At 35.7% G+C, this 27,963-nt stretch overlaps 1 protein-coding gene and 2 long non-coding RNA genes across 5 annotated transcripts; 1 reads left to right on the top strand and 2 right to left on the bottom strand.

The window, feature by feature from the left end:
- On the top strand, positions 1–23,210 carry LOC126968223 (lambda-crystallin homolog). 3 transcript variants are annotated; one of them, XM_050813092.1, is made up of 7 exons: positions 1–149; positions 3,550–3,658; positions 17,449–17,527; positions 19,717–19,907; positions 20,264–20,439; positions 22,583–22,747; positions 22,988–23,210. In XM_050813092.1, the coding sequence occupies exons 1-7, from the start codon at positions 106–108 to the stop codon at positions 23,193–23,195; spliced, it is 972 nt and encodes a 323-aa protein (XP_050669049.1). In that variant the 5' UTR covers positions 1–105; the 3' UTR covers positions 23,196–23,210. The 3 variants fall into 3 exon arrangements, with proteins under 3 accessions (XP_050669049.1, XP_050669051.1, XP_050669050.1); XM_050813094.1 differs by lacking the exons at positions 17,449–17,527; positions 19,717–19,907; positions 20,264–20,439; positions 22,583–22,747; positions 22,988–23,210 and adding exons at positions 5,144–5,334; positions 6,168–6,343; positions 7,142–7,306; positions 9,642–9,948 and having other exon boundaries at positions 3,550–3,737; XM_050813093.1 differs by lacking the exons at positions 1–149; positions 3,550–3,658 and adding an exon at positions 16,619–16,766 and having other exon boundaries at positions 17,340–17,527.
- Positions 13,775–14,977, bottom strand: LOC126968258 (uncharacterized). Its single transcript, XR_007730179.1, has 2 exons — positions 14,923–14,977; positions 13,775–14,377 (listed from the first exon to the last, which is right to left on the bottom strand). It is a non-coding gene; the product is annotated as an uncharacterized LOC126968258 (long non-coding RNA).
- On the bottom strand, positions 17,792–19,721 carry LOC126968255 (uncharacterized). The gene is made up of 2 exons (XR_007730176.1): positions 19,424–19,721; positions 17,792–18,977 (listed from the first exon to the last, which is right to left on the bottom strand). It is a non-coding gene; the product is annotated as an uncharacterized LOC126968255 (long non-coding RNA).
- Positions 23,211–27,963: the final 4,753 nt, after the last annotated feature.

Here is a 27,963-nt window from a genome sequence, read left to right as displayed (position 1 = left end):
TTACAAACGCCAGTTTCAAAACAGCACGCGAGCCAAGAGGCGGTACATAGCGGGCTTTCTGATTTAACATATTTAAATTATTAAAACGACTCGTGTCATCCTAAAATGGCGGGAACTTTCAAAACAGAAAAGATTGGGATCGTTGGAAGGTATTTTAACTCAATATCTACATTCTTGTCTCTTTCTATGAAACTAGAACATTTATCGATTTAAATTAACCTTTCTTAACCCATATCGATGTTAACATTCAAGTGACTTTGCCATTTTCCTTACAACATTCTAATATTCGATTGACTGTTCAAAATATGGGATCTTATTTCTCTATTTATGTTTTTATTTGTGTGCACAAAATACTAAAATTGAGATTGTATGCGCGTGTGATATAACTGTTTTACTTACGTATTACGTCCGTATTTATAAAGTGCAGTAATGCAGTTCGTTATGAAAGAGTAGACATTTTTATACTTTTTAAGCTTATGTATGATTATTATATTGTAAATTCTATTATCTACAACAAAACAAATAATAATTGAATATCGTATGACGAAGATGATGAAGTTTTCAATTCTGTCGTGTCGCACGCCATTTTTTTTAAATGGTCAATATTATTGTAGAACCGCGGAATTAGTTGGATTTATCGTCAGACGTAAATTAGTAAAACTTACAATAATATGTACAAAAATTTATATTTTAGTTATATCATCCACATGAATTAGGTTATCATATATCTACAAGAATAATTTTTCAAAACCGATACAGTTAGGGTTACCCTCCATCCGGATAAATCCGGAAAAGGATGGACTTAAAGAGTCTAAACTCTAGTCCGGATTTTGTGTGGCTCTCTAACTTGTCCGGATTTTATTTTAATTAAGATGAAATATAGTAACGAAACTACATATTCACTAATTTTCAATAAGTCTTTAATTATTACGAGAAACGAAATTAAAACGAGTTCAGCTTAAAAGTCCGGACTTTTAGCGAAATGTCAACTCTTTGTCAGGTCTTTTCAAATTACTTTTTTTTTGGATTTTATGGCCGGGTAACGAGACCTTTAAGCCATGTATTTTTTCGGTTATTTCAAATTACTAAATGATAACCCTAGACAGAGTTATCAACACCTTGAAACAAACAAAAGTGTTCTCCACCTTTATATATTATTGTATAGATAAAAAATATTTAAACAAACCAAAGTGCCCGTTTGTTTAAAATAAAAGCTTTTGAGTCAATGCAAGATATTAACATATTAACATTAATCATATCAGAAAACAAACATTTATTAAGTGATAATGAACAGACAAAACTATTATTACCAATGATATTATTAAAACAGGATTGTTATACTTAAATTATGGTAAATAATTATTACAAGAATATAGTATTTTCTTTGATGAACGCGAGTGTTACACATTTAAATAAAACACTTTTAAAGGATTAAAACCCGTGTAATTGTAACGGTTTTACATTAGATTTTTGCGTAAAAGTTACATTTTTATTTTAGTAAATCCGACGTTTCAAGACCTTTCCAGATCTCGTTTTCAGGGGGACTGCAGATGAAATGAGTCAAAGATAGTCTTTATCATAGTTGTCATTATGAAGTTTAACGCCATTTATTTCCTCAGAGGTGGTATTTACTGTTAGTAAATTTTGCCAAAAACCATCTGTGACTTCATAATGACAACCATGACAAATACTATCTTTGACTCATTTCATCTGCAGTCTCCTAAAAACGAGATCTGGAAACGTCGGGTTAACTAACCAATATAAACTAACCATGACAAATACTATCTTTGACTCATTTCATCTGCAGTCTCCTAAAAACGAGATCTGGAAACGTCGGGTTAACTAACCAATATAAACTAACTAATATAAAACATGTTTTATTACAATTAATTTTGTAAAAAAGTTTCACTACCTATGCGGTCTATAAATATTACCTACTAATAGCAACAAAAAAAATTGGCGGTTGGAGATTAAAATTTGAAATTGCATAGTGCTTAAAAACAATCAAGTTATTATTTTTAACTTATTTTTAATAATGAAGCAAACAAACAAAACCGCGATTTCAACAATGCACAGTGCATGTACGTTGAACTTTTCACAATATCTATTAAATTTCACTTAATGTTGCACAATACGTCAGCTGTATAGCTACAGATATACTACTATAAGCATTTCGGTGACATAACCTCACGAGATTTCACCCAGTCAAAAAGTGTCTATCTAAAATGTTTTTTTTTTTTATTATTATTTATTTATCGCGTGCGCCAGTCATGAGTATTTCGGTGACGTGAAGCCATAAGATTTTCCCGTACCAAAAAGTGCTCAACGCGGCTAGAGAAGTTTTCACCTCAAAAATGTAATCCGTCATTCTATAATAAAACTTTTATGTTTTTTACCATGTAGGTACTACCGCCACGAGCAAAGTCAATAATATTTTCAAATCTTCAGTGTCTTAATAATTAGGTTCGGTAACAGCTGAATTACAAATAAATGATTTTAATTAATGATATAGCTACTTATTATTATACATAATATTATAATTCTTATAACTATATTTACAATACTACGACTACATAAAATTAAAACTATCATTACGTGGAAGCGTACCAAGAATACTGGCAGCATTACCGCGTTGGAGAGCAAGGCTGATCCGTTGGCCGAAATAGCTGCCAGCGCTTGGGTTTCCAGTAGCCTTATTGAGGCGCGAAGGTAGTATTTTGAACATTCTCCGCGCCTCTGAGCCCCACGGGCCAAGTGTCTCGACACCAAACGGCATATTATAATAGTATTATACATAATATACTATGTTTATTAATAAATCTGTTATGGAACGTACCACGCAACGATTAAAAACCATTGAAACTATTTGTTCGGGGCGGCAATATGATAAATATTATTTTCATTTTATCAACGTTCACTTCCACCTCTTTCAAATACTGACCTACTGTAGCAGAGGTAGGTCTTGTATTATCTTGCTATAGATAAAAATTTTGTCTATTTAAATCCTCTGCCAAATTTCGTTGGACAGTCAATTCTCTTGATCAGCCGGTATTGGCCCCTGAGATCAGCTGTATGAGACACGTTACTGGGTATACCCTGGAGAATACTCTTCTCCGTCCGTGGTTTCTATGTAGATGATATCCTGTCCTCATCACAGAAGAGTACCTACAACATACGCCTAATGAACTGCAGTTGTGCTTTTCACTTGGGTTAATTTCGGGCCAGTTGCTGGTCTGTGTGCTGTCAAACCCCCTTCAGTTAGAATTCTTCTAACCGTTTCTTTATTTCTACAAGTCTAATTTCCTGGAGTCCCTACTCACGCTCTAGCATATCTCAACAATCATTCAGAGAATGAAAGGCACAGAGTTCCACAACTGCGTATTGTTATATGCTTGTTATGAAAAACTGAAACTCACATGCAGCAAATTTTTAAGTAAATTAGACATCAAAAAGGCAGTAGTGAATATGTAATGGAATGATTCCGTTATCCTTATGGGTAAATAAAATTCATATGATACCTATCTGTTAACCTTATCGGATTATTTTCAGTGGTCTCATCGGAAGATCATGGGCGATGCTATTCGCATCTGTGGGGTACCAAGTCACCGTGTTTGACATCATCCCCAAGCAAGTGACGGATGCGCTGGCTGACATCAAGGTGCAGCTGAAGACGTTGGAGAAAGACGGCCTACTGCGCGGAAAACTTAATGCAGATCAACAGTTCCAGTGCATAAAAGGTTGGTAGTGTAAATTGTTCTTTGGGGCTTATCTGCTACGTGCATAGAACAGAATTAGAACAGTAATTAATATCATTGCAAAACTGCAGAGGCCAAGGATATGATAATGCTGCCAATATGCGAGGAGATAAAAGTAGTGTCCAAAAACGTATTCTTGAAAATAATCCACTTGCTTATTTTTTACCTTGTGATTTATACCATGATATACTATGGTGAAGTGGGTAGATTCTTAAAACTTTTCCGGCAGTTTTACTACGTTTCCACCACACTTATTTCTGCCCCGTTGTAGCTATGCACATGAACTGTTGTGTAATGGTTAAATACATAGCTTACATGACATTAATCATTACCGGCCGTTCCCAATATTCAGTCTATCGCTTACTTGAGATAAAAAACGTAACTATCGTTGACTTTTCTGTCACAATAAACTTATAGACGGTAACTCACCTTATCCGTACACGCTGTCTGTCATTGGGACGACGTATAGCTTACCAGCGATAGATGTTTGTATGGAAATTGCAATTCATGCGTCCCAATATAAGGCGATAAGAATGACTTATCGGGTATATTGGGACAGCTTCAGATTTTTGACAGGTAATTGCTGACAGTAGAAGGCAGTAATTTATCTCTATCTGTAGATAGTATATTGGGAACGGCCGTAAGTGTAGGGGGATGGGCTCAGCGGATTGTGACAGGTTTGCGTTAAGCTACAACATAGCTTGTTTTACCTATAATTCGTTGACAGATCCCATTGCCAAAGTTATGGGTCATCTACCCATAACATGACGTTTAACAATGGATGAGCCATTCTATATCTTGCTGTGCCACATACTTCCATTAGTGTAGTTGGCAAATCGAGAACTTAGTTACTATATTGTCCTGACTGATGAGTTTGTCAATGAAAAGGCTAAGCTGCTGGGTGTAGAATCTCGATGTTTTGCACAGTTTCTTTAAATTGACATATTGTAAGAAGGGATGTTTTGAAATACACGTACTACCCCTTAGGGGAAAAAATTATACATAAATTTAAGAAATAAAGGCATCGTCGGTTGTGTGAAAATCTGTGAAAGAAAAAAAAAATACAGATGAACAAAATCTCTTGTATCTTTGGTTGATTTGTTTAGCAATGTATGAACACGTTTATCTTTATTTTTCAAATTGTATCGCCTTCAAATTCTTCAATCAAATTTATTATTATTACTCTGCAATAAGCTACTTCATGCCCCTTTAAATGGTCGCTATAAATTTTTACGTGAGAATTAACTTAGACCATGTATAAAAAAATTAATTTTTGGAAATGATCTTTTGCAAAAGTAGGTGCATGCGTATCGCAGAATATTAATTTAATAGTTTAATTTAAACTATTGGTGTTTATTTTCTCACAATACAATGTTTCAACTTTATAGGTTCTTCAGACCTAGCGACGGCTGTGAAAAACGCAGTTCTGGTACAAGAATGCGTGCCAGAAGATTTAGATCTTAAGAAAAAAGTTTATCAGGATCTGGATAAAGTAGTTGATGATAACACCATACTATCAAGCTCAACTAGTTGTATTCTGCCATCAAAGTTCTCGGAAGGATTGAAGCACAAGGCTCAGGTATTAAACTTTTGTTTATATTCAAATCGATGTCTTAAATTTAATACCGGAGATGATCACAGACTTCTCAGAACCACTTTATTATTTTCTTTAGAACTTTCACTTTCGAATTTTAAAAATAAAGAAGATTTCTAGGATTTAAACTAACTACAATAATTTGAATGTGCAACATTTAATATACATAGTGAGTCATACATCTTTGTGCCGTTTGGTGTCGAGACACTTGGCCCGTGGGGCCCAGAGGCGCGGAGAATGTTCAAAATACTATCTTCGCGCCTCAATAAGGCTACTGGAAACCCAATCGCTGGCAGCTATTTCGGTCAACGGATCAGCATTTCTATCCAACGCGGTAATGCTGCCAGTATTCTTGGTACGCTTCCACGTAACGATAGTTTTAATTTTATATAGTCGTAGTATTGTAAATATAGTTATAAGATTTGTTTTGTTTGAATAAATTTAATATACATAATAAGCAAATGTTATATAGTTTTTACTTTTTAATTGGAGTACATGAATCTCCATTCACAAACTCGGGCCAGAAGCAGAATCATAAGTTTTTATTTGACGATCAACGAAACGATCGAGAGTGAGAATACAATGTCATGTCTTTTGAAGAAATCTTTTAAATCTTAAATAAATTTTCAATCGTAAATATTTTATGAACGGTGATTCTTTGCTCCGTCATTTGCTCAAACAACACGACGTGCACTCGGACATAGAAAAAGGGAATCGAACCCGTTGTCTGATAGACCAATATTTACCACTTGAATTATAGGAAAATGTTGCAAAGATGTTAGTTTGGAAAATAACTGGTGTTACCTTTTTTCCACCAGGTGATTGTATCTCATCCCGTGAACCCCCCGTACTACGTACCGTTGGTTGAAATCGTCCCGGCACCATGGACTAAGCCGGAACTAGCAAAGAAAACCAAAGAAATCATGTTGGAAATTGGACAAGAACCAGTATTGCTGTCTAGAGAAATTGATGGATTTGTCCTAAATCGAATTCAGTAATTATATTTACTATTCTATATTGATATAAAATTAATGACATTATCACACAACTACTAGAATGTTTTCTTCACGGGATAAGTCTAAACAAATATGGAGATCATATCTGGAGTCTAAGCCAAGGTGTCATAAAAAGAAAAAAGTTCTAATTTGATAAAAAAATCGCTAAGTAAGTAGCAAAATCATGTTGTGACATGAGAACACCAGTCGTATTTCATTCGCGTTCACACGCGTAAATACGAACAAATACCGATTTGCAATGGAATGAATCGTAATATAAAACGGGGCGGGCAGGAGAGAGACTGTGCTCTTCATCATTATCGCACCCCATCGTTGCTGTGTCTACTGGCCGATATTTTATTTATTTATTAATTGATTGTATACCAATTTCACAAACTTTATTACCAATTCAAACCACTGAAATTTGTGCTATTGCTAAATAAGTCAACAAGTCAAGCAATAAAAATAATGCAGGATTGACCGGGAAATCTGCAGTATTTTTCATAGTTGCTGATCTAAAGTGCAACCGCTAAATAGATATAGCTATATAGCTGCAACATACTGGTAAAATTATTGTAGATATCTTGCAGATAATCATTATTGAATGAAAACATCTATGTATTAGATACCCATTTAAAAGAACCATAATATTTTTAATCTTGTATCTCTATCATGCCGATGTTTATTGCTCCCACGGGCAGTGTGTATGTAATTGAATTTAGTATAGTACCTATTTGTACTTATTCAAATAAATTATAGAAATTAGCATTGATTGTTGTATACTTTCCGATGTTTAGGTACGCTATTCTCAATGAGGTATGGCGTCTAGTATCTGATGGAGTAGTAAACGTGGAAGATATCGACAAAGTGATATCGGAAGGTCTTGGCATGCGCTACGCATTCCTCGGCTCGCTGGAAACTGCACATTTAAATGCTGAAGGAATGAAGAACTACATTGAAAGGTAATTATAATTTTTCGAACTTTCATCTTATCTTTGTGCAAGTGGACCTCCAGCTTCCTCACTGGGCGCAGCATACGGATCGTTGTCGACGAATATTGCTCGAACCCGAAGCCCGTGAATGCTGCAGTGCCCCAGGGCTGTGTGCTATCTCCCACGCTATTTCTTCTGCATATCAATGATATGTTGGACACCTCCAACATACATTGCTATGCAGACGACAGCACTGGTGATGCCGTATACACGGGCCATGCAGGTCTCTCTCGGGAAATCGTCGAGCAGTGCCGGGAGAAACTTGTGTCTTCTATCGAGTCCTCCCTTGAGAAGGTCGCGGAATAACTGCGGGCGGTAGCTGATTTGATGGACTGACTGTTGAATAGATATTAAAGGCTTCTCTTGCGAAATTTTTGGAATAATAACTATTACTACTATCATAAAGTTTCCACTGTGAACAGCCATGAATTATACTTTGTAAAAGTTTCTTTTTAATATTAAAACATCGTATAATGTAAGTATCACTTAACAATTTTTTTATGACATTAATGGATATGACGAGCAGGACGTTCAGCTGAAGGTGATTGATACGCCCTGCTCATTACATTGCAGTCCCGCTCAGAATTCTTAAAAAATCCACAAAATCTGAGCGGCACTACATATGTGCTCGTCTCCTTGAGACATAGGATGTTAAGTCTCATTTGTCCAGTAATTTCAACAGCTACCGCGCCCTTCTGACCGAAACACAATAATGTTTACACATTACTGTTTCAATAATTGTAATTTTTAAGGCATTATTAAGGCAAGTTTTAATTTTTTTTAAAGGGATAACCCTCACTTCTGGGATTAATTACAAATGAAATCTGTAAACAAAATTTATCAACGATGTGGGATTCATAAATCTTGATATGTCTTGTTTAACTCTCGTTCGAAAGAATGACTCTTAAGTCAATTTCCTAATACAAGTATGCATATTGGGGTTGAGCACGTTATCAACTGTAAAGTAGTCCTGTAGATGGAGCCACAACCCGAGAGTTGAACAAGCCATATCAAGATTTATGAACGATACGTCACTCGAACGGTTGGCTCAGTAGATGAGCGCTAGGACGGAACCCCAGAGGCCGTGGGTTCGAGTCCCACATCGTTAATAAATTTTGTTCGCAAAAATTTGTAATTATTACTTATCCAACGAATTGTATTCGTGTCGAGTGTCGTCTTACGTTACAATATCGACAAACGGGTTTTGCCTTCCATTCCCCGCTCGTGAATTATGTAATTTTATTCATTATACATATCTTTTTCCGAGTGTTGTAGTGCTTATTAAACAACGTAGATTCGGGTCACCTGATGGTAAAGTTCACCGCCGTGGCCGTTCATTCACTTTTGCAACACTGAGGGACAGGTGCGTTGCCGGGCTTTAAGATGGGTGTTGATACGCGCTTTTAATGCTAACTACAAGTAAAAATGCTGACAGCACATCGTATACAAAATTTGCAGAATTAAATACAGATAATCCTATCACAAGCTAGAGCGGTTCCGTGTTATAGGGGGCATTACTGTATATCTTGCCATAAATACGAATCAACAATTCTTATTCATAGTTGTAATGTCCTACAACAATATATTTAAAATAGCAGAATTGGACATATTTTGGAATATCATTCGTTTTTTTCATATTTAATAATAGTTGCTGTATTTTAAATTTAGTTTATATAAAATTTATTGTTTAGAGTTTTAAGTTTTTTATATTTTTGGGTAGGTAACTAATTTATAAAGTAATTTAGATAGTAGGTAAACGAGGAAATTTTCATATGTTAATAATGTTTTTAAGCACTTGTAATTTAATTAAGTAATTAATTGCATGTCAAGTAAGCCCGTAAATGGGGTATACGATGTTAAATAATATAAGTAAGTAATGTGTAAATATACCATAAGGTAATACATTGTATACAACGTGGGCATCCTATTAAATAAATAAAATAAAATAGTTGTGGTATCTTAAACGAGGTTTTTTCAAATTATACTTCATTTGGCGCGGTCGGGTAAAAAACTGAGAGTGAATTATTACGATGCGCGCGCACACCGTCAATCAAATTCGAAACCTTGACATTAACTGGTCAACTTGACCATTTGTATCATAATTCAGTTCTTGTAACTCATAATATGTCTACTGATCAATGGACGAGAATTAAATAAATTTCAATATCTTTTATTTTCTTTTACTTTACTTTAAAAAAATCTCTCTCTAATCGTATTAAAACAATTTAATGATATTTAATTATATACACGTTATTTAACATTCTTTTTTGTAATTAATAAGTATGTATTTATAATCAAATTGCAGATACGGAGAGACGATATACAATGTGAGTAATACATTCGGCGAAAATCCACGAATGACACAAAGCGAGAGCGCTGCAAGCATCTGTCAACAGCTGAACAAAATGGTGCCCATTGACAGACTTCAGGAGAGGAGAGCATGGCGTGATGCTTGTCTGACACGCCTCTCAATATTGAAGAAAACCATGAAAGAGACTTACAAGAAGTAAACTCTGATAATAAAAATGATTCGGTAGAATTAAAGATATAAGATAAATTGAAATATGTAAAAAGGCACGAAATTTTAATATATGTTTATTTTTTTATTCAAATATTTTTTTTTTTCAAAATCACAATAATTAATATCGAGTCGTCACTCATACGATCTGTCATAGATGTGTCACGTATGTGGTTAGATCAATTGGACAGTTGCCTTCTTACAGATAAAAATGGTAAATCGATGGGGTCTGATAAAGGTACTTAGGAAATAATAACTGAATCCCCGATGATTCGAGCTGGCACGTGGTTATTATATCCAGAATATCTGCAAAGCCGCCGTCTCCCTTACTTTCGTAGAATAGAGTAAAATCGCCGGCAGATCTACCTTGGCCAAAGCCATAGTGGTTTTTGATCAAGAGGCGGTCCTCTGTATATGCCAAGAGCGGTTCATGAGCACGATGATTTTAGAGAGGTCATAACAACAGGAATATAGTGATTCATAAAATATACGTATCACCATTCATATAGGTGTAGCAATATCGCATCTATCAGGAGAGCCACCAAAAGCTATCTGACCTGGTCTATGTTGCCGATTACCGGCATCGCATCAAATGACGTCACAAACTTAAATACTTAAAGCATCATCTGGATGTGTATAGTTCACCCTCAGTGTCATTCTCGAGAAAATATCTGCTGTTGTGTACTTTCAAGTGGGTGTTTCCTTTTTTTAAGTTTAGTTCCATGTCGTATCGAAATGTTATTACTGTGTAGGAAAGTCCAGTCCATACTTACACGTGGTAGAGAGTTATTGAAAGCCCTACTGTGGTGGATGTGGACATCCAGATGTTGATAATGATATTTTAGGTAGTGACCTGCTACGCCACGATGGGATCAGGAAGATGGCAATAAATGATTGAGCCGTATAAATAAACTGTAAAATAACATCATTATGCGGTGTTGGAGAGCTTTAAACAATGCGTGTATATATACCAAGAACCCATTTGGCAGCTATTAAGCGTATCTCTGGTGTTACCAGGTGCTCAAGCAAGCAAGCTTATTTACGTTATTATAATATTTCTTTGTCAATATTTTTCCACCTAAAAGATCGTCGTACGTAAATGCGAGTTTGGGAAACGAAACAAAATAAGTAGTAAGATTAGAGGCCACCTGGTGTTAAGTGGTCACCGCCGGACACATTCTCCGGCAATGTGAAGTTCCTCTCACTCAATCGGAGACCCATAACTTTTTTTTCGATTTTTTAAGATTTATAGTAGAAGTCGGTGGAGATCCGAGGCGTTGTCGTTGAGGCCGAGGATAAAGTAAGCCAAATGGCTTATGATTATTAACTAGCACAAGGTTTTGAATTTGGAAGATATGAAAGACGTATGCCAGGACCATGAGTTCCAAATAGTGACCAATTATATTTGTCATTGTGTGCGTTTATGGCTGTATAGTAAGCTAGATTAAGATAAAAAATACATAGAGTGAATTCCATGCCTTGCAGACTGTTTGCAACTTGTCAATCAAAGATGGTTAGAGAAACAAAAGATTCACTTGACTTTTCTATCTAGCTGTAGGTATCTACGTGAGAGATGTTCTTCTCTCTCGCATTCTGTGTTTTGTCTATACGCTAGGTTTTCGTAAGTCTATGCAAATAACTAAGTAAGAAATGTAGGTACAATACGTCATCACATATTATATGAAATGAAAAAAGACCCACAAAACGTTCCGTAGGTCAGCTATTGAAATACCAAAGCCAGGAAATCGAATAAAATAATGAATCTGTCGCCAATTTATGCCAGAAATAAAACTTTTGATCTAAATCATCAGCTGTCTGATATATCTCTCTTAAACGCAATTAAAAGTTACTCCAAGTTAGATGCAAATGGTATGTGAATATTTATCAATAATTATTTTGCGATTATGGTGGTCTTTTGTTACGCAATCACATTACAATAGTTATTTATATTTATTAATCTTATGTAACATTGTTTATCGACAGTTACAAATTTCGTGGCCCAATAAAAGGGTTATCGAAACACTAACATTGGATATACGTAAAAATAATCTTAAATGTTCTATAATCTTAAATTTACCCGTGCAGTAAAATTTCTATCTTGTTGTCGCAAAATTGAATTATTATTGTTATTCACCAGCTGTACCTTCATTGTAAATAGAATAGCAGGACTCAAGAGCCCCACAGGTAAGCCACAATAATTTCTCGGAAACCAAAAGAAATTCTTACCTGTTTACGTTTAAGGCGACACTAAATGCCAGCGACCTTGAGCGATATGAGTTCACGGCTGCCGGCCCGCTATCTATGTAACAAAGCCAATATTTCCAAAATTCTTGCGTGGAAAACAGTTTATATGGTTACAATCCTCTTTATTCACTACTAATCTAAATAAATGAACCTTCACAAAAAAGTACAAGCTATAAGAACAACTTTTCTGAGAGAAGTACCAAAAAAATGCGTCACGCCATGCCAAAAAACTTGTTTAACTTCAAAGAAAAGTGGTAGTTCAAAAAGGCTCGGCAGTCTTAACTATAACCAACAGCAAGCATTAGCAACCTACAAATAAGACTTAAGGATTAACTAGTGTTCATAGCTCGAAATGCTATACTTTCACCACAAAACTTGCCTAAAAACACCATGTTTGCGTGTTTTCTGCTTACTCTTCGCCTTAAGTACTTCAAACATAGAATACTTATTATTCGTTCTTTTCTACCTCTAACGAAAATTTTACGGTGTTTGGTGAAGTAAATTATAAAGGTTTCGTTAAGTAAACCGTTATAGAATGGTTTTGTCTATTAATTGTTAATTTATTTGACAAAGCAGGTGCCTTGTGAGGGATATCTAATATATAAAATTATGGTAGTAGTAAAATTAGGTAATATATAAAATATAGCATGAAATTTTGTGTGCATGTCGGATAGGTCTGAGAATCGACCAACATCTATTTTTTATTCCTGTAAATACATATACTTTTTTGTATTTTTTGACAATTTTTTTTATATTTTATTATGATTCAGCCTTGAAAATACACACAACTTCAAATTTTCGGCCTTCTAGTACTACAACTATTTTTGTATCGCAATTTTTTATTATTCTGTTCCATACACAAATCCGCAATAGGGTTGCAAGATGGCAATCGAATACAATAATAATTGTACGACGATATCTTTGGTAGGTCTAAGAATCGGTTGCATCCATTTTTTATACCCCAATTTTTTTTTAATTATTTTATATAGCAATATAACGTTTGCAGCACAACAGCACTACATTTTGATAGGTGCGTTCGGAATTTATACTCCTAACTAAATATTCGATACAAACTAATACCGTTCCAATAAAACTGGATCCAAGACTTGCTCACAATAACATTTGAAAAAATGGAATGATGTGAAATGACTAGTGCCCATGTTCCGAAACAACACCTAAAGATATTTATTTATTAATTTGAACAAGACTATTTATTATTTTGAGACATTTGAAGGTTAAGGTCAAAAGATGGAGGTCTAAGTTATACCCCCCTTCATCAAGAATTTTTTTTGCCCATCAACTTACGGGGGCTTTTTCTTGTAATCGAGTATATTGAAAATTGATTTAAATTCTTCTTTTATTGTATTTTGGTTTAAACTGATGGTCTTGTTAGCAATGCTCTAAATAAATAAACTAACTAAAAATGAATAGTTTGAAGCTTGTCAAAATTAAAATCGTACCTTTGTGTAACCTCGTTATAATAAATACTTTGCGTGAGTTCTAAATGAATTTTTAAATTAACATATTTAAAAAAATAATAGCTTTATTATTTTTCATCTCGACGTTTCGTTAGCCCCTCTAAATAAAACTTTTTAATTTTGTTTATACAGTCATTGGACAAATTTAGAGGATCGCAAAAGATAGCGTGTAATGTGTATAAAATAAAATACTATAGATATTTTCGACAATTAAGTTTATTATTTTGGTTTTTACTTATTATGTATTTATTTTAAATAACAATACTTCCCCATACCATAAACTGACTCTCAACCACTGTCCACTGTGCGTAACTCTCTCTCGGGCGTCTCCACGCTTTATATCTTCTATCATCTGGCTTAAGGCTAAATGGACTCATCTATGAATAGAACTAGACTCCCAGCTTCGTTCCAATAATTGTCATGATTGCGAGCAAAATCAACTCGAGCTATGGCATGAATTGGCCAGAAGGGGCCTCTGACAGGCAAGTGTGACTTAATTCCGGCTGACCTCAGAAGTCTAGGTCCAATTTCTAAGCATGCTGTTCTTCTTCTTCTTCTTCATACGGGCGCTTTCCGCAACTCGACGTCATATGCGCCTATTTTGCGTGCGAGGATGGTAGAGGCTACACCAACCAGCCAAGCTCCTCCAAAAAGTCACCCAACCTCTTAACGTCGTGGAAGACTTCCCGAAGAGCGCCTGGTGACCTCAGGTGCTTCGCCCTGTACTTTGCCACCTCACTGCATTTTCGGCTGTTTCCTCTGTCCCCAGGCAACCTCTGCATAGAGGGCTGTCCGTGACACCTATTTAAAGAGATGCCTGTTACAATTGCCGTGACCTGTAGCCCCACATAATATTAATCTTAGTCGACACCGATTAAGTTGTAAAGCATGCTGTTAACGATAATATATTCATCTCTGGTCACAGTTTTCCGTTTACGTCCTTTTCCTTCTAGTCTCATAATTGTCCGGTCTACCGATAATTCTTGACAACTCAGTGTATCACGGTTTGGATACTCGTAATGTTTGGGCCACATGTTGGTAGATTTTCCCTGTCTCCTAGCAACTTGAGTGGCACTTAAATCTGTTTATTTGCCGTAAGGATTTTCACATAATACGATTAACAAGGCAATCTAATCCAAACATTAAAAAATATAAAAATATATAAAAGTTGAGAAACTTTATGCAGTACCTAGGTACTGAAAAACACTATGTACACACGATAATAACATAAATAAGAAATGAAATTCGAGTAAAGAAAATAATCATGCAATTTCCTTTTTTATAGGATTTATTTTTGTTTGTAGCCAGTATTTACAGTAATTACAAAATGAAAAATCAAACCTTACCAGGAGTGTATATTCTAAACGACAGGTATCTACTACTCGTTGTTGCAATATTTCCTAATCACAAGACAACTGTGTCTAGAAGTGGCTCTAGTAAATAAATGCAGAACATCTAATAATTACCTATGGATTATGCAGTTATAAAACTAATAATTGTTAGATTAAAAGTGATAAAGTAAATGCATTGTTACAACTTGTGTCAATAAAGTAATAACCATGTTTTATTGTTCCGTAATATAAATTTAACATGGATAATCGAATGCCTGTCTGGGAGTTCTTCGGATAACGTCAAAATCTACCCATTTGAAAATACCACAGACTAGAGAAAAACGGTCGCAAGAAACTCAGCGGGTCATTTTATAGTTAAATGATTTATAATTCGAATTTTATGTAATATAAGGCTATGTATGCAGTATTTATTTATAATTTTGCTGATGAAACGTTATGGGCAAATGAGACTTAACATATTCTTATAACCCTTGTTGACAAGCGCAGATGTAGTACCGCTCAGAATTTTTGATTTTTTCAAGAATCCTGAGCGGCACTGCATTGTAATGGGCAGAGCGTATCAGTTACTATCTGTCCGTCCTGCTCGTCTCGTCCCTTATTATCATAAAAATATATATACTTAATATATTTTCACACACACACACACCTTATTAGTGTTAAGTAGGTAAGTACCTACTTAGTGATGATAGATATGGAAGAGCAGGATCTTCTGACACAGGTTTTGTCACCTAAAAGAAGTCCCAACCAATAATATCATGCAATACTTTTGGTACCCATAATCAAATTTGAATATACTTACTCAGTAGGTACTTAAGAATTCTATTATACTCATATATCAAGAAAATCATCAGGTTCATTTATATATCCCATAGTTATTTTTAGTGTTTATACTTCATATTAAAGGCCGGCAACGCATGTCTTGCCCCTGGTTTTGCGCATGTGCAGTCGGTTGCGTCTTTATATTTATTTGAATATATAAACTATTCAGGATTGCGTATTTCGATTCGTAATTCTTCGGGCTTATCAGTTTTTGAAGAACATTTTCTACGTGAGGATTTTCCGAATGTTGTTGGGATGCAAAACTGTTTACTGTCACATTAAAAATGTAGGTACCTATTCCTATTCAGTATCAACTTTTACTCGCTATTTTTATATACATTTTTCAAGTTATACTTCTTTTGGCGTGTTAGGGAAAAATTATCGGAGTGAAATTTTATTATGCGGGCGAATCCCGTCACGCAAATTCGACACCCTGACGTTAGCTGGTCTACTATACCATATTATATGCATTTGTATCAAACTTCAGCTGTAACTCATATTATGTCTGAACCAATGGACGAGAATTAAATTTATATGCTTACAACTTTAAAAAAAACTCATTGTATAAAAATAATTGAATGATATTTAATTACACGTCATTTAACTAAATTATGCGGTATAATAATAATATCATTGATTATATTTGATAGATACCTTCTTTATTCCGATATTGATTTTTCTACAAACGTAAAATAGCACAAGGAATATTTTTTAAAGGATTATTGTTTTGTTAGAAAAAGAATAATTACTTGCGTGTGTCTTCGGCATTTTTTTAGTAATAGGATATCACTTGTTTCATAGCATACCCACAGATTAAACTCATACAGTGTATGAGCCAACCTTTAGCATCAAAATATAAATACATAATCATGTTATCTAGAAGATAAGCGACAGATTCATTTAGCTTTTAACCCGAACTATAGGAGTGAGTCTTATATACTGGGATTGTTTGTTGATCTGTGAACATCACTGGAAATGGCGCAAATATTTAAAACCGATAAAGTAGGAATAATCGGCAGGTAAGTAATAATATTTAGAATGTGTAACATATAAAACTATGGCAAACAATGTGTTTCATTTAGTGTCAATTTAAATATGTTTAAGCCCTTTTTGACTATTGAGCTCATAACTATTTTAATTAAAAAATAAATAAATTATAATATGATTATATTTAAATATTGCAATTAAAACTTGATATTAAGAGATATATCGATTAATTTAACTAAACCATTTGTACTATTATATTATATATTCATTGATTAAAATGAAATACAGACAGGCACAAGTTCGACATCATATTTTTGTGTCCATAATGAGATTACTGCTAATTTCTATTGCAATTTAGATGCACATAACACATATTCTACCAGTGGTCGGCCTTTGTACCACAACGGCGCCTTTTTCTGCCGTGAAACAGTAATATTGTGTTTAGGTCTGAAGGGTGCCGTAGCTAGTGAAACTTAACATCTTATGTCTCAAGGTAACGAGCTCAATTGTAGGTAGGGCCGCTCAGAATTGTAGGGTTTTTCAAGAATCCTGAGATACATACGTTATGAACATACTTAATACTAGAATATCTGTAAAATTCTCAGTGGTCTAATCGGAAGATCATGGGCGATGCTATTCGCGTCTGTGGGGTACCAAGTCACCGTGTATGACATCATCCCTAAGCAAGTGACGGATGCGCTGGCTGACATCAAGGTGCAGCTGAAGACGTTGGAGAAAGACGGTCTACTGCGTGGAACGCTTGATGCAGACCATCAGTTCCAGTGCATAAAAGGTAATTGTAGTTATCAAGTAGGTATTCTTAGATTAAGGATTGGTCTCCGCTGCGATCCACTAGATACCCCAGGCGTAGTCGCAAAGTGCGGCAAATAATACTACACCCAAGTGAGCCAGTCTCGAACAATGTGTGACGTTGACGTACCAGATGTTCAACTTTGGTAATAATTGAAACTGAAATGTATATTTACTTATTCAGGTATTTTTTGTAGTCCCCCTATTTTATCAATAAATTCTAAAGCAAACGATGTTTTAAACAAAATTAAATTATAAAATTCTTTACTGTCTTTTTAATATTTACAATAGTGCTTATATCTAATTATTCTACTTACTAACAGTAATTATCAATTTACAATTATTTAACCTTATATATAGACTTTAGACTAAACCTTATTCTTATAAACCTGACTGTGTTGGGGAATTAAACTTAATTATGCTTATAACTTATAACAACATCATATGTTGAGATGATTTTAATATAATCCGAATAAGACTTAACAAGATAGAAATAAGTGCCATGGAGCGGGTATAACTGAAGTGAAATGACAGTTTCCGGGCGGTCAAAGATAAGGCCCGGTACTCACCAAAGCGAAGAGTAAAGGAGATGTTTTTTGATATCCAATCAGATTTCGTCATTTCCACATCTCCGCTTAGCTTCGGTGGAAATGTATCAAGCAGAGAGGAGAGGAGATGTCTCATTTTTCTATAGAATTTATTGCCGCGTCGAGCGATCAAGAAGCGCGTCAGAGCGGAGATGTGTGTAGGCTGGCCTTTCGTAGACATCACTTGACTATTTTGGACTCTCACAGCTCACATCTCCGCTATGAACACAGCTCAAACTCTTTGCTTTTTCGGAAATAAGCTGACAGTTCCGCGGCTCCTATCTCCTCTCGTCTCCGCTTTGGTGGATATCGGGCTCGTCTTAGCCCATAGATATATTTTAATCCGTGCCATTTGACCAGGTGATTAGAGATATGCTAATTCAGTGAAAGTTTTTCCTCGGTTGTATTCATTTTAAGCTTTCACATTAATTTGATGTATTTTGCGTTCGACTCTCGCGCCAGTTGATGTGCCGTCTCATGTGTCTATAGGAACTCGTCTGGCAATGTGTCCCACGTGTGTGAATTGATTCTAGTATTAAATTTAAGTGTGCAAAGTAAAATTAAGTCTATAGTTAGCAGGGAAGGTTGACACATTTCCATGTGGGCCAGTAACTAGCTCGGGTTCGTTGTAATCGGGTTATTTCGGGATAGTGTTGACGGTTCAGGAACCGGTCCGGGCGCACCTTGACGCCCTGACATTCGCTGTACAAGGCAATATACACGTCGCCGAAGTTCCAACATCGTACGAATGCATGCTCCCTGCGGCTGCACTGTGATCCTGTGCAGGCGTTCAATGCAGCGGGCCCGGGTGGGTTTGTTACAATTCAGTTACGAAGCGTCTGACACCTGGAAACACATAGTATCGAATTACAATTTAGTACTAATATTATTGAGATTGAGATATAAAAATATAATCTTATTCTAAAGCCACCTATGTCGGCATTTTTAGGAAGCGTTAGTTTTAACGCAGGAAAATATTTATTACCTTTGAAGGCATTAATTGTGCTCGTTTTTAAAAGGAGTTTAAGGTTTTGCCTACCTCCTCTACGATGTTGTAATAAAGGCTGTGGACGACTGAGATGTGGTTTTCCTTATCGTATTAATGGAAGGGTTCTTACACCGTTAAAAGTTGTCAAGTTCAACTCTGTGTCGGCTTTGGTTTTTAAAGTTAACTGCGCCATATACAACAGAATGTTTATTATATTTTTTAATTACGGGGCAGCATAGTATTTGACAAAATCGAAGTTGACTTAGAATAATTATTGCAGGAAGCCGCGCCTATGAGGGCTTACCTGGGTCTCAGTGTCTCCTAACATGGCTTGGGGCACCCGACGTCCTGACGCGGCTTTGCAGCTCTCTGTTGATCCACTTCGGCATGTCCCGTATAGGTGCTGCCCGAAGTGGAGATGCCGCGGCGAGCCTGGTCTCTCAAAATATCAGTTGTCTCACTATTGCGATTAGTCAGCCTGCTAACAGACATACGGATAGGCAGGGCTGCTGAGTTTTAGTTAAGAGTTTCCGCTAATTACCCATCCAGTACAGTACCCTAAGCTTCTAGAAATATATAGTTATCTCCTCTTTGCAGGTTCGTCAGATTTAGCAATGACTGTCAAAGATGCAATATTTGTTCAAGAATGTGTTCCAGAAAACATCGACATAAAGAGGAAAGTATTTGAAGACTTGGATAAAGTTGTCGATTACAATATTATACTGTCAAGTTCAACAAGCTGTATACAACCATCAAAAATTTCACAAGGCTTGAAACACAAGGGTCAAGTATGAATCATTATGTGATAATATCTAGTTTTATGAGGGTAGTTTTTGACAAATTTAAATAATAACGATAATCGACTCACTTTTAAACCTTAGATCATTTTTACGTCTAGATACACTATGACAGCTGAGAAAAAGTCGAAAAAAATGAGTTTAGACATAATAAACAGACACGAAATATTAAACTTTAGGTAGATATATAATTATATGATACCCAATATTAAATACTAAGAAAACATTTCATTAACAAAAAAAGTTTGAATTTCTTCGTACATATCGTAAACACATTTTAATCTCTAACTGGTTAAAGTGGGCGCTACAGCTCTTGTTATAAAAGGAATATGTTGCTAAATTTTTAGATGATCGTCTCACACCCCGTCAACCCACCATACTACGTACCGCTAGTTGAAATTGTTCCAGCACCATGGACTAAGCCAGAAATTAGGAGCAAAACGAAAGAAATCCTGCTAGAAATTGGCCAGGAGCCGGTGTTACTCATGAAAGAAATTGATGGATTTGTACTTAACCGCATTCAGTAAGTATTGATGAATCCAATTATTTAACGCTATTTGAATGTCAAACAGCAACAGTTCCCTGTTCAACCTTTGGCTAATATTTATTTATTGATACGAATCTCCAACTATATTTACATTTACATTATAATATTTATTTAAATCTTATTTATGTTATATTTAAAACAGCGTTTTATAATGCTTAACACTACTTATAAAATACAGAAAAAAGAGAAAAATGAATGTAGAAAAATATGAATACATTTAAAAAAAATACTAGTAACTAAAAGAACAACTAAATCATACTTAACAATTAATTACATTTAAAAAAAATACTGTACAGCTTATAACAAACACTATTCACAAAGAGCCTCTCGCCACTAATGCCTAATGTCCAAAGATGCCATGCGGTTACGCAATCAAACGTAACAATTATTTACATTAAAAAAATACTGTACAGCATAATATAACAAACACTCTTGGCGAAAGAAGCCATGTGGTTATGTAATCAAATTGAACAATTAATTACATTAAAAAAATACTGTACAGCTTATAACAAACACTATTCACAAAGAGCCTCTCGCCACTAATGCCTAATGTCCAAAGATGCCATGCGGTTACGCAATCAAACGTAACAATTATTTACATTAAAAAAATACTGTACAGCATAATATAACAAACACTTCACTTTCGCCACTAATGTTTAGACATTAGTGGCGAAAGAAGCCATGTGGTTATGTAATCAAATTGAACAAAATTACATTAAAAAAATACTGTACAGCTTATAACAAACACTATTCACAAAGAGCCTCCCGCCACTAATGTCTTATGTCCAAAGATACCATGTGGTTACGCAATCAAATTTAACAATTAATTACATTAAAAAATACTGTACAGCTTATAACAAACACTATTCACAAAGAGCCTCCCGCCCACTAATGTCTTATGTCCAAAGATACCATGTGGTTACGCAATCAAATTTAACAATTAATTACATTAAAAAATACTGTACAGCTTATAACAAACACTATTCACAAAGAGCCTCCCGCCACTAATGTCTTAAGTCCAAAGATACCATGTGGTTACGCAATCAAATTTAACAATTAATTACATTAAAAAATACTGTACAGCTTATAACAAACACTATTCACAAAGAGCCTCCCGCCACTAATGTCTTATGTCGAAAGATACCATGTGGTTACGCAATCAAAAACAATAGATTACATTAAAAAAATACTGTACAGCTTATGACAAACACTCTTCCCAAAGAGCCTCTCGCCACTAATGTCTAATGTGCTATGATGCCATGTGGTTACGCAATCAAACTTAGCAATTAATTACATTAAAAATACTGTACAGCTTATGACAAACACTCTTCACATTTACCTGACTTCGTGCGACATATTCTATAAGATGTGAATAATTGACATGGTAGCGAGGTGGTCATCTAGGAACCTTAATATTGAGCTCTCTAGCAGCTTCTCATTGACATTAAAAATATTATATAGAAGCTTAAGTTTAAAAGAGATCTACGTGTAAATTATGCCTCCATTTTGAAAAAGCAAGTTTGTTCTTATATGATTCAGAAATTACACTCGACGTCCGCGACGAAAGATGACCTAATATTATTTTAATTTGTACAAAAATTTATGGTCAATGCGGAATTCAAACCCGCGCTTTTTGGGGTACATCCCATCGCTCTTAACAACTAAGCCAACCAACCGAATCAAGTATGTATGATCTTGGTATGCTTGTTCAATTCTTACCCCCTTATTCATAATGGTCCGCTAACTTTAAACAGCCGCTTAGGAGTGTTTTCTCATTCTGACTTAGGTCAATAGAAGAAGACAGAGTGAGAATTAGCAATGCTTTAAGCTAGCAGACTATTATGAATAAGGGGGTTAGAGTGTGGCGCCATATAAAGGATTTATTTACAGTTGCTAACCTGCTCAAATTCAATAATTGCTAATGAGTAAATTGACCTGAGATACCGCGTTTTGCGACGCACGTATTCGAATCTCGCGTCGTTCGTTGGTACAAATTATATTTTTGTACATATATTTAATTCCAGAAGAGAGGGATTTGTAATTAAGAATTATAATTTGTTTACGTACAGAATATGTTTAGTAGGTCAAGTATTATACTATATTCCCTTATTTTCGCTAGGTTTGCAATAATAGATGAGGCATGGCGTCTAGTATCTGACGGAGTAATGAACGTGGAAGATATCGACAAAGTGATATCGGAAGGTCTCGGCATGCGCTACGCATTCCTCGGCTCGCTGGAAACTGCCCATTTAAATGCTGAAGGAATGGAGAACTACGTTGAAAGGTACTGGTTGTTTACTTTTTGAAGTGAAAACTTCTTTAGCCGCGTCATGGACATGCTCATAACCGGCGCACGCGATAAATAAATATATGTAAATAAATACAGAGTAGCCAACTTTCATTAGAAGAAATAGAGTATATCTGACTTCAAAGGAAGTAAATAAAGAGTATGACTTCCAGAAAAGAGTATCATTGTTTTATGTTTTAGTAACGGTATTTTTTTGCATTCTTGCACCTTTTTCAGATATGGCGAGACAATATTCAATGTGAGCAGAACATTTGGCGAAATACCCCGTTTGACGCAAAGTGGGAGTTCTGCGAGCATCTGTCAACAGCTGAACGATATAGTGCCCTTGGAGAGACTTCAGGAGCGAAGAGCTTGGCGCGACGCTTGTCTGACGCGGCTGTCACTCTTGAAGAAAGAAATGAAACAGAAATACTTAACAAAATAAATTGTTCTCAAATTATAGTGTTTCTTATATCTTGTTAGCTAGACATATTCAATAAGTTCGTATGAAAAAGTTTTTATTTATGCCTTATGAGGAAGCTCATTGTCGCTCAGAGAGGGCTATGCTCGGAGTATCCCTGCGAGATCGAATCAGGAGATTCGTAGGAGAACCAAAGTGACCGACATAGCCCAAATGGTAGCGAGGCTGAAGTGGCAGTGGGCAGGGCACAATATAGATTGACTGGCTAGAATGGCGACCACGTACCGGAAGACGTAATGTTGGTAGACTCCCCACAAGATGGACCGACGATCTGGTCAAGATCGCCGGAGTTGGTTGGATGAGGGCAGCGCAATACCGGTCGTCATGCCGATCTATGGGGGAGGCCTTTGCCCAGCAATAATATAGTGTGCTAACTATAGCCCGCTACGACGTCCACGCTACGATTCGGCGTGAACACTATAAAGAAGCTATTATTATTATACTATGCTTCATGCCTAGCGTGACAATATACAGTAAACTATATAACTATACTTTCATAGTATTATGTCCTATGGTATATTGTTATGGGGCAGTGCGGCCGATATTAATACCATCTTTGTGCTGCAGAAGAGTGCTATTCACGCGATTTATAAACTAGGTCTTAAAGAATCATTAAGGCGCTATAGTCCTAAAAAGTAACATTTTTAAAAATCTACTTAAAATACTTCTACAAATTCCACGGTTCCAATTTTCTGACATGTTTATCTTCATTTCTTTATCTAAATTATCGCTGTTTTGAAAACACGATTACGACAAAAAATCTCGATAGATTTATTTTTTGAAAAATAGTCTTTTTTATTTGAATTGTTTATATTATCATAAAACTATGATAGCTATAAACAAAAAACTTATTTTATTCGATAGTTTATTAGTATTTATAAGTTTTCATTGTGAGATTTATCAATACGCTTTGTGAATTATTTTATATTATTTTTTTTCGCAATAAACCAAACGCGACGCATTGATTGCATGCCAGCAGTCCGCCCGTGACCACTGTCAAGGAAGGTACTGTGTTCGTGTCTCTCGGGCTCATATTACGTAAGATTTTAGCAAACAAGTACAAAGCGGGAATCATAGTAAAAAAATAATGATGATGCGACAGCGTATTTGTTGAAATATATAGGTAAATGGAAGTCGGAAAGTACTAAAATAAAATTTACGTAATATTATTTTGAATATTATGCCACGCGGGATTTTTGTATGTACATACATAGGGAACTTTAGGGAAGTTAGATAAATCCAAGATGGCCGCCGCACAAAATTATAATTTCATCAATATGGATATCGTATCCGAGGATGCAGAGAACCCTCGAGAACCACGGATACGATCATAATGTTGTAATCATAATTTTGAGCGGCGGCCATCTTGGATTTCAAAAATGATCACAAAATCGTTCTCTGCACCCTCGAGAACCTCGGATACGATACCCATAATGTTGTAATCATAATTTTGAGCGGCGGCCATCTTGGATTTCAAAAATGATCACAAAATCGTTCTCTGCACCCTCGAGAACCTCGGATACGATACCCATAATGTTGTAATCATAATTTTGTGCGGCGGCCATCTTGGATTTAAAAAATGATCACAAAATCGTTCTCTGCACCCTCGAGAACCTCGGATACGATACCCATAATGTTGTAATCATAATTTTGAGCGGCGGCCATCTTGGATTTCAAAAATGATCACAAAATCGTTCTCTGCACCCACGAGAACCTCGGATACGATACCCATATTGTTATCATAATTTTGTGCGGCGGCCATCTTGGATTTCAAAAATAATCACACAATCGTTCTCTGCACCCTCGAGAACCTCGTACACGATACCCATAATGTTGTGATCATAATTTTGCGCGGCGGCCATCTTGGAATTAAAAAAAACTGCACGATACAAGGCTAGTAGGGAAGCCCGAGAGTAAAAAATACTTTCCCTCAATCGGTGTCAATCGCTCTCTCCCTTGAACAAAAACGTCTCAAATATCACCTATTTATTTCGTTTAATTTGTAAAAAAAATTACCCTCATTAGCCTAAAGTAGTTTCACTTCAAAATGCATAAAAATATCACAGCATTTCGTACTCTTGCGCAACTGTTTTTATAAAATATTACGCGGTCCTTCCGGGTGGGGTCGTTGACCCGCATAGCTCGGCTAGTGTCTCAGCCATGCCCGTGCCGAACGTATATGTACCGCTATAGATAAATACGTTCGAGTGAGTTTTGCCTAAAGTGTTGGGAAAACCTCGCCTTAAGAGAAAAATTTAAAGAAATAAACATTTTGACTGTTGCTTCTCAATACATTTTTGATAATGTTCTGTATGTTCATAAGCACATTGAGGAATTTTCTAGAAACTGTGATATTCATAATGTTAACACGAGGAACAAACATAAACTTGTTATGCCTACTACTTGGTTGGGTCGAGTTAGTAAGTCTTTTGTTGAGCGATGTATATGCTTCTACAATATGATCCTAGAAAATGTACAAAACAAAAGTGTTACGAAATTTAAAATAATTATTAAAAAACGTTTGTGTGGGAAAGGTTATTATAGCATAAACGATTTTCTTAATGACACCACGGACTGGGAATAAAGCGAACACCCTCAGGCTCTTTAATTATAAATGTTTATTGTACAATACTCATTGTAATCCATATTTTATATTTTAAAAAAAAGCCCGCTGAGTTTCTTGCGCCCATTCTTCTCAGGTCTGAGGCAGTCTCTTTTGAATGGGTGGTAGTTTTTGACATTGAATAAGTGATTTTAAATCCTATTTTGAATAAAAATATTTGAATTTGAATATGTTGTCCCCACCTCCCGTTAAGATTCACATGAAATTTTAATTTAACATGTTCAGTAGATTAAATTTTTTTGGATTGGGTATTGTCTGTGGAACACATTGCAAGTTTTTTTTATGAAAATAAATTATAATATACAGTTTGTACTTTGTTTCGATCTTATAATATTATGATAAGTATATGGACCATGGTAAAAAAATAAATTTGCTATAAAGTTGTTCTATTTTCTTTTATATTATAAAGGGTGACGAATCGAAATTAAATATATCCTATCTGTCCAGTAGGATCAAACTACACAGTGTGCAAAATTTACAAATAATTGGTTCTGTAGTTTAGGAGTTCACCGCAGAATAACAATGTGAAACAAAGTTTTTATATTATATAAAGATTGTGCATGTTTTAAGGCGTTTTTTTTGTAATTTTTTGATTTTACAAGTATATTTAGTTCCTTAGTAAAAATTATCGAACATTTGCATAATACCCTTCTTATTCAAGAGTAGCAAAATATTATGCGTATTATTAAGCCGTGATGGAAGTCAGCCCATATTTCGGACTCAGATTGAAATTCAAATCCATTGATTGAAATCCATTAAAAACTCACTCGAATGAATGTATGTCTATGTATATATGTTTGTATGAACCTATATGTTGTTGTGTACACCTGTACAGCCGGATAGAATATAAAACACTCCCACGCACATGAAAAAGAATGTCCGCCCGTCTAGCTGTCAATGTCTGCCGTTTTGTGTATACTTACAGTGTATTTCAATGGTGTGTAGCGTAAGGGACAATTGTCAATATGTGTTTTATAGTTAGAACTTATTTAGTGCACATACGATGTCAATGTGTTCGGACAAAGCCAGCAGACCTTTCATCCCATTATTTTCAGTTTTCATATGCTTGAGCTTGTGGATGAAGATACTCAACTCAGTGAAGTTGAACTCTGGATGTAGGTGCAACATTTCCATAATCAGTTGTCTGGCGTATTGCTGATCTAACGGGGGAGAGGCCAGCGGGGTGACGATGGCGGTTGGGGCCTTCTTGGTTAGAAAAGGCTTCACCCATGCATTAGTCTTTGGTGGTGGGGCAGGAATGACGTTGGAAGTAGGTTCTACCTTCTTAGCTGAGCCTTTACGTTGACCGCGCCTGCACCTTGGTTTAGAAGCCTTGGAGCACCCGCGATAATTCGCCGGGTCTCCTTCGGACGCATCACATGGAACGCATGCTAGGGGCGCTGCGGCTTGAGTGGGGCGCGAACATTTGGCTGTACCCTGGCTGCCTCGACCTTGGTTGTAGGGAGCTTCAGTGTCTTGTCTAGAGGAGCCAGGGACGGATGTCTCGTTCTGGAGGACCAAACGGGGCGCGTTTGGACCATATAGATCACCCCTGATGTACATGGCGTAAATCTCTGGATACTCACGGGCTATATATTGTCCTAAGTCGATAAAGATATTTCGGCCTTCCATATTTGTATAGAAATCAGCTGCGGAACCCGGAAATAAATATAGTATTTGAAGATAACTTACCACCGGTAGCAGAGGGTACTGACTGACTGTATTTAAAAATAAAAAGATATTGAACTTTAAAAATAAAATGGAGAAACGGGAAAATTTGAAACTACTGGCAAAAAATTATGGATTCGTTGCGTAGCGAGCGGCTCGACGATTCAAAGCTCCAATTAAAACATTTATAATAATAATAGTAATAATAAAGTTAAAATGATAATAGTAAAATAAAAGGATTAGAGGGGAATTTTTTGTCAAATTTATGCAAGAGCGATGAGTACTGACGCGTCGGGGGGCGTGGCCTAAAAGTCCGCTACGCTAAGATAAAAGATTTGGCGCCAAAGAAGTTAGGGAGTAGTGACGTTTTATTAATAATACTTGGAATTAAGTTGAGATAGCACTTAACTAATGAACTTATCTATTTAGCTGCGCCGACAC

Source organism: Leptidea sinapis, chromosome 15, assembly GCF_905404315.1.
Source record: "Leptidea sinapis chromosome 15, ilLepSina1.1, whole genome shotgun sequence".
NCBI classification, from domain to species: Eukaryota; Metazoa; Arthropoda; class Insecta; order Lepidoptera; family Pieridae; genus Leptidea; species Leptidea sinapis.
The sequence above is the reverse complement of the archived record's forward strand: the minus strand, read 5'-3'. Positions and strand labels throughout refer to the sequence as shown.